At 43.3% G+C, this 14,483-nt stretch overlaps 2 protein-coding genes across 6 annotated transcripts in view; both read left to right on the forward strand.

Annotated features, from left to right (window-relative positions):
- Positions 1-137: 137 nt before the first annotated feature.
- Positions 138-4,234, forward strand: LOC121402168. 2 transcript variants are annotated; one of them, XM_041588342.1, is made up of 3 exons: positions 138-759; positions 836-889; positions 977-4,234. In XM_041588342.1, the coding sequence occupies exons 2-3, from the start codon at positions 843-845 to the stop codon at positions 4,134-4,136; spliced, it is 3,207 nt and encodes a 1,068-aa protein (XP_041444276.1). In that variant the 5' UTR covers positions 138-759; positions 836-842; the 3' UTR covers positions 4,137-4,234. The 2 variants fall into 2 exon arrangements, with proteins under 2 accessions (XP_041444276.1, XP_041444275.1); XM_041588341.1 differs by having other exon boundaries at positions 138-889.
- An 8,535-nt stretch (positions 4,235-12,769) lies between these two features.
- The window catches only part of LOC108712967 (AP-3 complex subunit beta-2), a 43,917-nt gene continuing 42,203 nt past the window's right edge, over positions 12,770-14,483 (forward strand). For 2 of the 4 annotated variants that reach the window (XM_041588343.1, XM_041588345.1), the window contains exon 1: positions 12,770-12,985. In XM_041588343.1, the coding sequence (XP_041444277.1) occupies positions 12,879-12,985 (107 nt within the window). In that variant the 5' untranslated portion in view covers positions 12,770-12,878. The remainder of the gene's footprint in view (positions 12,986-14,483) is intronic. The other 2 variants (XM_018255544.2, XM_018255545.2) reach the window with 1 other exon arrangement.

The raw sequence follows: 14,483 nt of genomic DNA on the forward strand, positions 1-14,483 counted from the left end.
GGACCTCTTACACAGATACTAGCACCCAGTTCATGTCCAGTTTATCAATTATTAAACTTTCCAGTCAGCCTTTCCCTAAAACGCTACTTCATGGCTGATAGATCTGCTTTTCTTCGTAATCTGTTTTGTACTCTTGAGAAGAAGAGTATATGTTTTTCCTAGTCACCCATGGCAGCCATTCACCAATGGGTTAAATCCACTCACCAGGCCAATGGACAGGATCCTCCCCAAGCAATTAAAAGCGCCCGCCCCCTTATACTCACTGTCTTTTTTTCCTGTCCACGGGCTGATGGTGCAGGTGGATGATTCCCAGCAGTAAGGGGGCTCTCTGCTCTCTCTCTCGGTTCCCCCTTACAGTTGCTGAAGTCCCAGTAGCTCCCCCTGAGTTGGGGTTAGCAAGGGAGGGACCAGGCGTTTGCGTGGAGGCATCCTGTGTCCAGCCGTACCTCCCGTAGTATGCGGGTTAGGGAGGCGAAGGAGGTGTGGCGCAGTGTGGCGCCGAAACCGGAAGTGACGTCACAACTACCGCGAGAGTTTCCTACACTAGGCTGGATGCGGAGCGCCGTATGGGCGGAAGTACCTCAGGCGCCATTTTGGAATCTGGCAGCATGGCGAACCGGAAGTGGGGGTTTTCGCGCCTGAGATGCGCCAAACAGTATTTTAGTGCGTTCAGGTAGGCAGGGATGCCCTTCTTTAAAAAGTTTCTTTGCTACTTGTGACACTGGGTCCTGCAGGAGCCTGTTTATTCTGCTGATACAGGTATGTGCAGTAGTATTATGCTGCCAGGATATTTTTGTTTGTCTAGGAGATAGACTAAAAGTTTGTTTTTATGCAGCACCTCTATGGAGTCGGGAATGCCGGGCAAACCACCTCACCCCAAAGGGAAAAGGTGAGACGTATCCTAATGCCTGTGTGCTAAGAGAGAGAGAGAATTGTGCAGGAGGTTAATATTTGTTTTTTCTATATAATTACACAGCCTTCCTGCCACTGAGAAGAAAGACAAAACGCCAGAAAAGGCTACGTCAGTTCAAGCTCCAGGAGAACCAGGAGTGTCAGCTTCTCTTGAAAATCAAGCTTTTGCTGAATCTTTGGCTGCGGTCATTAAGCAAGCGGTGGTGCAAGGTTTTCAGGAAGTAGCAACTTCTAAAAAGAGGGCAAGACATGGTTACTCCAGACAAATAGATTCCCTTTCTGAGGTTTCGGAGGGAGAACTTTCGGAAGATTCAGAATTAGATTCTCCTTTAGGTTCGGAAGAAGGGGAGATTGACATGGAGGAGGACTCCAATTTTGATCTGGCAGTGATCGAGCCTCTGATAAAAGCAGTTAGGCAGACGCTGACCTTCCCCATGGAACCTGCCAGATTATCTTCAGCTGATAAGTTGTTCCCGTCTCTGAAGAAGAGGTCGGTATGCTTTCCAGTTCACGCCTCAATTAAAGATATTATTATGGCAGAATGGAAAAAAACAGAAAAAAGACCTCAGACTGTAGGAAAATTTCTTAAGAAATATCCATTTGCAGAAGAGGATTCGAAATTTTGGGATTCATCCCCTAAGGTGGATGCAGCGGTTGTGAGACTGGCAAGAAAGACCACCTTACCGGTGGATGATGCGGCAGCTTTCAGAGAACCGATGGAGAAAAAGATTGAATTTAATCTTAAAAAATCTTTTGGAGCAGCAGGGGCAGCCTGTAGACCGGCAGTGGTGCTCACTTCAGTTTCGCGAGCCTTAAAAGTGTGGCTAGCTGAGGTAGAAGAAGCAATCTCGTCTAATGTAAAAAGACCTAAAGTGTTGGAAATGCTGGCTGACTGTAAGTTGGCGGTTGATTTTATGTCAGAAGCTTCTATTGATCTAGTCCACTTTATGGCAAGATCTATGGCACTGTCGGTGGCAGCAAGGAGAGCGTTGTGGCTTAAACCTTGGGCAGCAGATGCAGCCTCGAAATCCAACTTATGCCAACTACCATTTGAGGGAGAAATGTTGTTTGGAGAGAGATTGGATACAATCATCAAGAAAGTATCTGGAGGAAAAAGTGTGTTCCTTCCTCAGGAAGGAAGAAACAAAAGGATGAGGTTTGATACATCTTTTCACAGAGAGAAGGAGAGATCATTTAGAACATCCAAACAATATAAGCCAGGGAAAGAATTTAACAGACAGTCGTCCTGGAGATCGGCCGTCAAAGCTCAAGAGGCAATTTCAGGAGATCGAGAGGTTTCTCCACCTCAGGCTCAACGGCTCAGCAGCAATGAGGGTGTCTTGGCTCAGACGAAAGTAGGAGGCAGATTGGCGCTATTCGCTCATGTCTGGGCCAGAAACATTCAGGATCGCTGGGTATGCGATACAATAGAAAGAGGTTTTTGTTTAGAGTTTTCAAAAATTCCCAAAGAAGATTATTTTGTAACTTCATCTTTGCAGGAGTCAGAAGAAGCGCAAGGTCTGTTCCAGGAGTACATGGATCAGCTATTTGCTTCCGAGGCAATAGAAGTCGTTCCTCCTTTCGAACAAAGAAGGGGGTTTTATTCAAGATTATTCCTAGTAAAGAAGGCTTCAGGCGCTATGAGGCCAGTATTAGACATGAGGAGGCTAAACAAATTTCTACAAAAAAAGAAATTCAAGATGGAGTCCCTAGCATCAGTGATACAGGCGATCTCGGTTGGGGATTGGCTCACCAACATCGACTTGAAGGATGCGTATTTTCATGTGCCAATTTGTCAGGACCACAGAAAGTTTCTGAGGTTCGAAGTGGGAGGGGTACATGTGCAATTCAAATGTCTCCCATTTGGCCTGTCGCAATCCCCAAGAGTGTTCACAAAGATTTTGGTGACATTAATAGCCGAATTAAGGAAGGAAGGAATTTCAGTCTTTCATTACTTAGACGATATTCTGGTAACGGCAAGAACAAAGAGAGAGGCAGAGATTCAAACAACGAGGGTGTTGGAATCGCTAGAGCTACACGGCTGGATAGTGAATTTAGAAAAGAGCAGTCTAGTTCCATCAAAGTCTCTCGTCTTTTTAGGGGCTCTTTTCCAGACACAAAGGAATTTGGTAAGTCTTCCTCTTCTAAAACAAAGGAAGATTATTCAGGCGATAGAAGACTTCAGAAGTCAGGAAGTAGTCTCAGTGCGCCAGTGTTTGAAGATCATGGGATTGATGTCCTCAACGATCCAGATCGTAAAATGGTCAAGGTGGCATTCAAGACCATTACAAAATTTTGTGCTCAGGAAAGTAAAAAATCCTCAAGAAAACCTACGAGAAAAATTGACTCTGTCTCAAGAATTAAAAAACGTCCTAAATTGGTGGTGTGTTCCAGAGAATTTGGGAAGAGGTACCCCACTAGAGGAGCCAGACTGGATAACAGTTACAACAGATGCATCAGGAGTCGGCTGGGGAGCCTACATAGGAGATGTATGCGTTCAAGGTTCTTGGGAGTTAAGTCACGTCTCCTCAAATGTCATAGAGTTAAAGGCAATAAAAGAGGCGCTTTTAGCCTTGGCAGACCATCTGAAAGGAAGAAGTGTAAAGGTGTTTTCCGACAATACCACAGCAGTGGCCTATGTGCAGAAGCAAGGAGGTACAAGAAGCCTGGTCTTGTCGGAGGAAGTAAAACCAATTTTTCAGTGGGCAGAGTCTTGCCTAGAAAATATCACTGCAGTACATCTTCCAGGAATAGAAAACCAAAAAGCAGATTTTCTAAGTCGAAGTCGAGTGGATCCGGGAGAGTGGAGTCTTCACGACGATATCTTTCAAGATCTGGTAGATACTTGGGGAGTACCGGAGATAGATGCCATGGCTACCATTCACAACAGGAAGTGCAGAAGGTTTTTTTCCAGATTCCCATGCACAGAGGCAGAAGCCGTAGATGGTCTAAGGCAGGACTGGTCAAGAGAACTAATCTTTGTGTTCCCTCCAATTCCCCTGGTCTGGAAGGTCCTAAAGAAAATAGAGCGAGAAAAGGCCAATGCTATAGTAATAGCACCATACTGGCCAAGAAGACCTTGGTTTCCTCTTCTACACAGACTGTCCTTAGGACAGCCCAAGCAGATTCCGAGGTTCCCAGGTTGGTTGTCCCAGAGACTAGTTCAGTTTCACAAGGAAGATCACCTTTGCTTGACGGCCTGGAGGTTGAGAGGAGGAGACTGAGAAAACTAGTGTACAAAGAGAAGTTAGTAGATTTTCTGTTGAATGCAAGGAAAAGATCTACATCTACACAATACTATAAGATCTGGGAGACGTTTGTGAGATCTATGCTGGCAGAAGGGCGAGACCCAGGTTGTCCTTCAGCATCTATGGTGGTCGATTTTTTGTTCGCTGGATATGAGAGAGGCCTTCATTTAAGTACCCTCAAAGTGCAGGTGTCGGCTATTTCAGCACTCTCAAGGAAAAACTTGGGCGGTAGATCCGTTGGTCCTGAGATTCTTCAATGCCTTTAAGAGGGTAAAACCACGGATCCGAAGCTTTTCGCCTCCCTGGGATCTTCCGTTTGTCCTAGACAGTTTGACGAAGCCACCTTTTGAGCCTTTAGAGGACGTTTCCATATGGAATCTTACACTTAAGGTTGTTTTTCTAGTTGCCGTGACGTCAGCATGCAGAGTGGGCGAGCTGGCAGCATTATCAGCTCTGGAGCCATTCACTGTAATTTATGAAGACAAAGTGGTTTTGAGACCTACTTTCAAATTTCTTCCAAAAGTGATATCTGACTTCCATATGGATTTAGAAGTTACACTTCCTTCATTTTGTCCTTCGCCAAAGTCAGAAAAGGAGAGACAATGGCATAAACTGGATTTGGTCAGAGCCCTCACAATATACCTGGATAGAACAAAATCATGGAGAAAGTCGGATCATTTGTTTGTGATTCCTGGCGGTTTCAGAAAGGGGAAAACTCCATCTAAGAAGACGTTGAGTTCTTGGATAGTAGCAGCAATTGCGAAGACGTACAATGCAGCTGGCAGGAAGGTTCCCCGGGGATTGAAAGCCCATTCCACCCGAGCTCTAGCAAGTTCCTGGGCGATGGAGGCCAAGGCATCGAGAGAAGCGATTTGCAGGGCGGCGAGATGGTCCTCCATCAATACATTTATTAAGCATTATAGATTGGATGTTCTTTCCTCCCAGGAAACAAAATTTGGGAGAAAGATTTTGCAGTCTGTTGCGAATATTTCAAAATAAAGTGTGTTATGTTACTGCATTATGTGTCAAGTGTCAAGTCCCTCCCTGTAGCTTTGGTAGTTCCCATTGGTGAATGGCTGCCATGGGTGACTAGGAAAACAGGAAATTTTTTATTACTTACCGTAATTTCTGTTTCCTGGTCACTTTCCATGGCAGCATTCACCAAAAACTACCCACCCCTTGTTTTGTGTGAGCTGTTCAACTAAGACAGTGAGTATAAGGGGGCGGGCGCTTTTAATTGCTTGGGGAGGATCCTGTCCATTGGCCTGGTGAGTGGATTTAACCCATTGGTGAATGCTGCCATGGAAAGTGACCAGGAAACAGAAATTACGGTAAGTAATAAAAAATTTCCTGTTTTTCTTCCGCTCTTTCATGTACCTTCACTGACCGGCATAGCATCAACATGTGTGCAGCAAACTGATCAGATTTTGTCTTGAAAACCCCAAAAGTATGCATTTTGTGGCCCAAAATCTATTTACTATAGCCGTACATTGGCTGAAATTGAATGAATGAGCGAATTATTTTTCCTCCTCCTACGTAAAAAATTGCAGGAGGAAAAATGTGGCTCAACATCCTTATGTGCCCTTAGAGAAAGGATGATGGCAGGTGGGATATTTTGTCATATATTTAAGACTTCCACTCTGCCATCACCCTACCTGCTGGTGTTAGAAGGAAATCCAATGACTTCCCATGGAACTCTACAGGTGTTAATCCTAGACTATACCGGACTATACTGTAACCGTGGAGGCTTTCTTCCCCCGTTATTTATAATGAGACAAGTTGGAAAAACCAGAAACCCAAAGAAAGCCAATACCTGGTTATGCAGCAAACAGGGTGATCCCAAATTTATTCCATGGTGCTATAGACACTATACAAAAGATCAAAAGTTTCGGGACCACATGGCCCTTAGTCTGTGATATTGAGCCAAAGAGACTGTGCAGAATTATAGTCTTAAAACAGTGACTCCTAGTGGTGACCAATGTTAAAAAAAGTCATCAAGAATGAATAATTACCAGTCCATTTTTCAATTAATGTCAATGGTTTTTCTTTTTCACTTAAAGGGGTGGTTCACCTTTAAGTTAACGTTTAGCATGTTACATAATGGACAATTCAAAGCAACTTTTCAATTGGTCTTTGTTTATTTTTTTATAGATTTTTTTTATTTGCCTTCTTCTGTTTCTTTTCAGCTTTCAAATGGGGGACACTGACCCCATCTAAAAACAAATGCTTTGTACGGCTGTTTTTTTTTTTTACAGCCATAGAGAAAGATAGAGCCCTTCAATGTACAAGCGATATAGAGACCTCTCTCTCCTATCCGTATCCTAGTCCGTGAGTAACTATGAGTAGTTCTGCAGAACATATTACTGTTTGTATTGATGTACATATGTGATCTATTGGTTGTGGTACACGTTGATTATGTGATCATGTTAAACACAAAATGAACAAAAAAAAGAAAATTATTTTTGCGAAAAAGTTTTTGCTAAATGTATATTTGTTTGATTTAATATGTTAAGTGAAAAAGAAAAATATTGACTTTAATTGAAAAATGGACAGTAGTAATACTTCATTCTTGAGGAATTAGCCTATAAATCTGCACAGTCTCTTTGGTTCAATATCACTGAGGAAGGGCCATGCGGTCCTGAAACGTTTGATCTTTTAAGTATTTCTAGCACCATGGAATAAATTTGGGATCACCCTGTTTGCTTCATTACCAGGTATTGGCTTTCTTTGTATTTCTGTACTTACCAGTAAATGGTTATTATATACTCAGACCAGCAAAACCGTAGTATGATGGTTATTGACTTGCACCCCCAGTATAGTTACCGCAAGGTTCCATGGGGTGACTCTTTTACAAATCTCTCAAGCATAGGATCATGGAGTGCTCCTGTGGAAAATACAGCTGCTTGCACCAAAAGTCTGCTCTGTTTTGCAATATGTTAAAGCACTGCTTAGCCCTGTGCAAACTGGATAGATTGGAGCTGGAAGGGGAACTTTGAATCTTCTCTTCTCCATTCTGTTTTGCTCGTCTGCTCTTGCTTCCCTTGGCCAGAAACCTCACACCACTAAACTCAGAGCCACTTCCTTGCCAGGTTTCTCTGGCTCTTCCATCATCTTTTACTAGAGGGGTGTAACAGGATATTTTATGTACATGCCAATTGGTACCTTCTGCATTTGGCATATTGCACATGTGACCTGCACAAATAGGGCCACAGAAACCATAGTGGACATTACTTACCTTTATGCAGCACCCACATAGTTGATCAGCCCAGATGCTCTCTCTGCACCCCCTTTAGCTGATCAGCACATATTCAAGCCCGGAAGCCCCTGTAATTAATCAGCACATCTTCTGCCCCTGCTTTCTCTATAATTGATCAGCACAGATTTTCCTCTATTCTCTCTTATATTTTGTCAGCACAGATCCTACTCTAACTCTAGTGACCACTAATGTATTTGCACAGATCAGCACAAACTACTCTCTAGCAGCCCAATGATTTATCTTTAGCATTGGCTCTCCCAGGTTAGTGTCACTTCTCTCCCACACTGATCAGATCTGCAAAGCATCATTCTCCCAGGAGTTCAATGTGACGTGCGAGCACACATACAACACCCTGTCTCCAATAGTCCTATAATAGTACTGGTACAGTTACTCTAACAGAGTACCCTATAATGGATCGCAAAGCATCACATCCCTATCACCCCTTTCTACTGGATCAGCACCACCACTCTCCTCATGGACCTCCCTGTAATGGTTGAGTATCTCTTTTCATCTATTTTGCCTGTGGTGTGCAATAATGTCATAACTTGTTTTCACACCAATCATTTTTTTTAAACTTTTGACAATTTTTCTTATGTAAGTGTATTTATAACTGACTATTCAATTTCACTCACTTTACATCAAACTGTGGGCAAAGATGTGTTAGGTAATGTGCAGTCCCAGTGTTGGACTGGCCCACAGGGATACCAGGAAAACTCCCGGTGGGCCCAGGTGTCAGTGGGCCCTTTTTCTTCCAACCATTTGGCCAGTTTCATGGTCATTCCCTATTTCTTTATGGGGAAAAAGAGAGACAATATTGGAAGTACATAGTATAGTAGATTTAAAAGACTAGGAGAATAAAGAAGTTGAGTGAGGAGAGGAGGAATAATAGTATGGAAAGTGGGCCCATGGTCTGAGGTTTTCTGGTGGGCCCCTGGCATCCCAGTCTGACACTGTGCAGTACATGAGAATGAAAGGTGCAGCAAACACTGAATTGTACGTTACATTCTTTCTGCGGCCTGGCACAGAGCAGTATTTAATGTCATTTTTCCTACCGCACACCTGTAGTTCACCAGTCCTGCAATGGTGATGCGTTCTTCTGTTGACCCAGCCGGGTCCCATAGCAACGTACACATATAGGAATGGATCAGCACACACTCGAGTTAATGCACCAAACATTCAACGTTTCAGGGGGGAACACCCTCCCTTGATCCTGATGAAGGGAGGGTGTCCCCACCCCCCGAAACATTGAATGTTTGGTGGCTAAATAAAAGGGGATACTCCCTGACTGCATTAACTCGAGTGTGTGTGGATCATCTCTATACGTGTACAGAGCAGGATTTCGCATTCATGCAGTACAATTTCAACATGTGCATTACTCTCTAAGGTGTAAATTGTCATAAAATTGCTGTATGAATCATTTTTAAGGTGCCATGTAAAAACGCAGTAATTCACTAGAAATCAATTTATGCAGTAATGAGGCAGAGGCAGAGATAAAACTTTGTCCCAGAAACGCACTAGTGATGATCAATATTAATAATAAGGGCAAATATTATAGCTATTTCAGTATACTGCCTGCCATATTTTTCTACTTACAGACACAGCCGTTTGTTCATGGGTAATATCCAAACTACCTTGGCCCAGCACCGGCAGGGATGCCACTCATATTAAGACATACCCTTAAAGGACAAGGAAAGTCTAAAATAGAATAAGGCTAGAAATGCTGTATTTTGTATACTAAACATAAGCATGAACTTACTGCACCACAAGCCTTATAAAAAAACAAATGATTTATGCTTTCAAAGTTGGCCACAGGGGGCTGTCATCTTGTAACTTTGTTAAACATCTCTGCAAGACAAGACTGTGCACATGCTCAGTGTGGTCTGGGCTGCTTAGGGATCATCATAAATTATCAAAACAACACAAGTCAAATAATATCTACCAGAAGCCAATACAGCAAGACATTGTCATGTTATCTAATTATTTTATAGTTTTTGTATTGTTTAAGGACATGTAAACCCCCCCATAAAAATTTAATCAGTGAACCTGCCTCTTTGAAATCTTAAAATAACTGCCACTCTGGTTGTTAAAAGGTTAACAGTAAGGATGTATGATCCCACTCACTCATGCATAATCCTGCTCACTCATGCATAATCCCGCTCACTCGTGCATAATCCTGATCACTTGTACAGAATCCCGCTCACTTATGCATAATACAACTCACTCATGCATAATCCCATTCACTCATGTATAATCCGTCATAATTCCACTCACTCATGCATAATCCCACTCACTCATGCATAATCCTGCTCATTCATTCATAATCCTGCTCACTCATATTGCATAATCCTGCTCACTCATATGCATAATACCACTCATGCATGTAATCCAGCTCACTCATACATAATCCCACTCACTCACGTGCATAATCCCACTCATACATTTGTGTGAGTGGGATTACATGTATGAGTGAGTGGGATTACAGGTATGAGTGGGATTATGCATATGAGTGTGTGGCATTATGAGTATGAGTGGGATTATGCATATGATTATGCATATTTATGAGTATGAGTGGGATTATGCATATGAGTGAGTGGGATTATGCATGAGTGAGTGGGATTACATGTAGGAGTGAGTAGGATTACACATACTTGCTAATAAAGTTACATTACCAAAAAAACTTCTGAGCAAGGTCATCAGACGTGGTTGGATATGCAAATATAAATGATGATGTAGCTGCCTGGTTGAAGCACATCTTACATTCAGGAAAACACTACAGTGCAGACTAATGGAGGGGATACAGATACTACCTGACCCAATACAGAGACAATGATGCATTTTGTGTGGGGAATATGTGCCCAACCTAAAAACATGGTAAGTATTTATAAGGTTTACATGTCCTTTAATACAAACTTTCTCCAACTCTCCATAACCAGTGGCTGCAGCAAAGTATCCTCCAAATTGAATCCCAGTTTATCTGTTTTAAATCTGGCTCAATGATCTTTGTCCCTGCAGCTGGAGTTGGAAACAGTAAAGGGGATGTAAAGGCAAAAATAAAATCCAATACAAATCTCTACACAGTCGCCAACTGCTCTACAGGGAAAAAAACAAAGCTTCTTGAGTTCTGTATGGCTGGGAAGTAAGCGGGGGCTCCCCCTGCTGTTCATAAGTATGATTGTTTCTCTGCACAGTAGTTAGGGACCGTCTGACAATTCCTATCCACAGCAGTAAATGCAGGGGGAATTTCACTGCATACAGTCAAGTTTCTTATAAAAAAGGTACACATTTTTTAATTAAAGTATATTGGAGATAGGTTTCTTTTTCATTAAAGAAAGTAAAAAAGTTATTGTTTACCTTTCCTTGTCCTTTAAATCCATATGCCTCCTCCCCTTTGTAAAATACAGTAACGCAGCATATGATTAAACACCTTAGGGACCCCTAACAATAATTTTCAAATGCTAACAAACCCCCAGAACAAATACCAGGCTTATGTTCCATAGGGATGATAGGTCAGGCAGAGTATGGCAAACACGGTGCAAAGAGCAGGCAAAGTATGACACACACACAGGGAGGGAAGGCAGAACAGAGCAGGAGACAGGGAAAACTATCATTCTAATATTTACTACATACAGTGACACAGTGCTGGTGCCCCATTAGCATTTTGAATAAGGTGTGAATAGGTGAACAATGTGGGCAGTTTCAGTCTGGGTCTCAGGTGTGAACAGTACAGGGTTTTTGGATGTGAACAATAAAGGTGTCACAAGTGTGAACAATACAGGGGGGTTACACCTCTGAACAATACAGGGGATTACAGTCTGAATTTGAGGTTTAAACTATGCAGGGGCCAGTTAATATCTGTAGTAATAACTTTTAAATCTTACAAATGGTAAGCAGACAGCAGGCAAACTTTGATATGGAGGGCCACATAAGGGGGGGTCGCGGGCTGTAGGAGTGTCAGTGATTTTTAGTAAACCACTAAGAACCACTGGGGACTTTACCATCCCCAGACAGGACAAAAAAATTAAACATTGCATAACATGCACCACCACACATGTCATTTATATGATCACTTTTCCGTGTGTTTTGGCATACATTGGAAAGACACATTTGACTTTAAGAATCCGGATGGATGGGCATAGATCTGCCATCAGTACGGCTGTCAGGGATAGTAAATTAGTGAAACCAGTGGCCAAGCACTTTTTTGAGAAAGGCCATAGATTGCCCACTTTTAAATACATAGGCATAGATCATGTGCCTGAACCCAGATGGGGTGGCAATAGATCTCAAATGCTATGGGTTTGCTTATTTGGCATTACCAGATGTTACAGTGCCCACAGAAAAATCAATTTAGGGCCCCTGAATATTAGTAAGTTGAACAATTCTACCAAGATCTTTTGAAACTGGTCATTAAAGGGCAAGTCAGCCCAAACAAAATCTTCATAATTCTAAGCAACTTTGCAATATACATTCATTAGAAATTTTATATGATTTTAAAGTTATTGGCATATGTATTGCTATTAAAAGTAGTTTTTGTTTGTACCTGCCTATTCTCTGTCCTGGTGGTTCAGACTGTTGATAAGGCAGTTGAATAAAAGACCTGGCTTTGCTGGGGAACTCAGACTTTTGTGACATTGTTTAAACAAAAAGGGTTTGCTCTTCAGTAGTGGAGTTGGCTCTCAGTTAGGTGAAGGGTCGCTCAATTCATGTGAATAATCAATGTACACTTTGAAGTGTATGTTGAAGTTGCAACCAATAAATAAAAACTTTATTAAAAAAAAAAAAAACAGCAAATGCTGATTAAATAGCATGAATAAATGTATATTGCAGAGTTGCATAGAATCACATTTTCTTTTATTAGACAGATTTTTATTTTGGGGTTGACTTGCCCTTCAATTATGGTCTCACTGGGTTCGCTGCCCTCCTGGACTCTGTTCCAATTACAGAGTCTGCTTTCTCTGTAGTTCCACTCCTGGTGGCCGGTGTTCCTGTGACCACTAGCCCGTGTATCTATAGAAATACCGTAAGTCAAATCAACTGGACTGGCTGTGTGCAGTTGATTTGACTTATTTCTATAGATATGCCATGACCTGGATGAATGAGAACTTTCACAAACACTAGCCCGTCATTTGTGAAGCTGCAAAAGCCTGTTTGTAATACACAGGTCCAGACTGGGATTTAAAATGGATCCTGCCATTGCAAGTGCACAGAGGGCCAAACAGCTCCCTAGCAACCCAGTAAAGCCATTAGGAATGGAGCTCACACTGGCATTGCTTTCACACTGCCAAGAGTCACCAGAACAGCTCAAGCCATCGGACTAGCAGTGCAAGGGCTAATCCCATTGGATAGGGATGAACCAAACTGAAACATTTCCAACCCGCCCCCTCCATCCGCTCTGTGACGTCATCATCCCTCGTTCCTCCGTCTCCCAGTCGCTGTCCGCCCGCACAGTGCTGAACCGGAGAGTCATGTCTGCCAGTCCCGGATACAGTGATGAGAAGGGAGGGAGCCTGGGGGAGCCGGAGTATGGGCAGGACCCGGCCAGCGGGGGCATCTTTAGCTCCGACTACAAAAGGTACAGTGCGAGTCTGTGTGTATTTGTATAATCTGCTGCCCCTGACTTGCAGCCTACACAGATAGTCGCTGCTTGCGCTTGCAGTAACTATTTGTTAATTTGCTGCAGTCAGTCCTCTCTGAGAGACAATGGACTTCTGTGCTGCGGTTCTGATGCTGCTGGGAAGGGGGTGGTTCCATTCTGTATGTGGAGCAAAGAAGGGAGGGGCAGGGGCAGAAGATGAAAGAGCCCAATTGCATCTCACACAGATTGCAGGGAACAGAGCAGCAGATGCGTCAGTTTGCGCTCACATGACAGTGAGAATGACATCAAAGCAAAGACTTGTGGATTGTAGGACTGGGACTTCATGGGCCCGCCAGAGAACACACTTCCAAGGGTCCACCAATCCATAGCAACAATTTCTTTTCTTGCTGAACCTGAATAGATTCATCATGTTTGAGAGGTTCACACTGGCACTGCTTTGCTTTCTAGACTGGAGGTCTCAGTCTCACTCAGGGCTATATGAAATATTTTATATAGACATACGAGAGCAACTAGTGTGGCAGCTTCCACAGATACAGATTCAGGACTAATGCTAGGTGAGCGGTCGTGTGCATTATGTTGCATTGCCTAGAACGAACTGTGTGAGAAGAACACAGAGCAATCCAGTGAAACACAAAGACAGACTGCAGAGGAGAGCACAGACAGACTGACAGAGTGCACTAAACAGACCACACCTACCCATTCCTGCACTATTCACAACCCAAACAAAATGGTTATTTTAGATTGGTGTATATCAAATTTACTAAAGGACTTTGCCAATTTACTAATGGGCGCTGGCATAAATTCACTAGTGAAGGAGATAGACTGTAGCGCTACTTCCCACTTTAATGCCAGGCGAATTTTAGCTCTGGCGAATGGGATGTAACTACGCAAATTCACTAACATGCAGATTTTAATGTACGTTGCCTCTTGCGCCAGACTTGCCTTCGCCACCTCAGACCAGGCGAAGTGCAATAGAGTAGATAGGAGTTTCTTAAAAAAAAATGTGAACATTTTTCTAAGTCCCAAAAAACGCTGCCAACTTTTCAGTTTTTCAGGGTGATAGGCTGCAAAAGAACGTACATTTTTTTTAGGGTACCCAGCAGGGCCAGGCCGCGCCGCACAGGCGCCTAAGGCAAGCCAGCGGACGCGGCGCCGGCTTAGCCCAAGTGCGCATGCGCAAGGTGGCGCTCACGCGCAAGAAAAGCAGTAGTTTTTACTTCTTTTGCGCTTCTGCGCATGCGCGAATTACATTACACATTACATACATTCGCGCGCATGCGCAGGAGCACAAGAAGCCGTAAAAACTACAAAGAGTCGGGCACCGGACTGGGGGTAGGCGACAGAGGAGGTGCATGCCTGGCGCCCCCCCGGCTTTGCACCCTAGGCACGTGCCTACTCTGCCTACCCCTAGTTCCGGCCCTGGTACCCGGCATCCCCCCTACATTTCCTTACGTATGGCACATAAAATATACAC

This window comes from Xenopus laevis, chromosome 3S (genome assembly GCF_017654675.1).
Source record: "Xenopus laevis strain J_2021 chromosome 3S, Xenopus_laevis_v10.1, whole genome shotgun sequence".
Classification (NCBI taxonomy): Eukaryota; Metazoa; Chordata; class Amphibia; order Anura; family Pipidae; genus Xenopus; species Xenopus laevis.

Excerpts from the sequence above, each read along its gene's own strand:
- LOC121402168 (XM_041588341.1), top strand. The coding sequence starts at position 843 with ATGGAGTCGGGAATGCCGGGCAAACCACCTCACCCCAAAGGGAAAAG. Across the intron at positions 890-976 it reads CCTCACCCCAAAGGGAAAAG|CCTTCCTGCCACTGAGAAGA; the intron begins GTGAGACGTATC and ends ATAATTACACAG.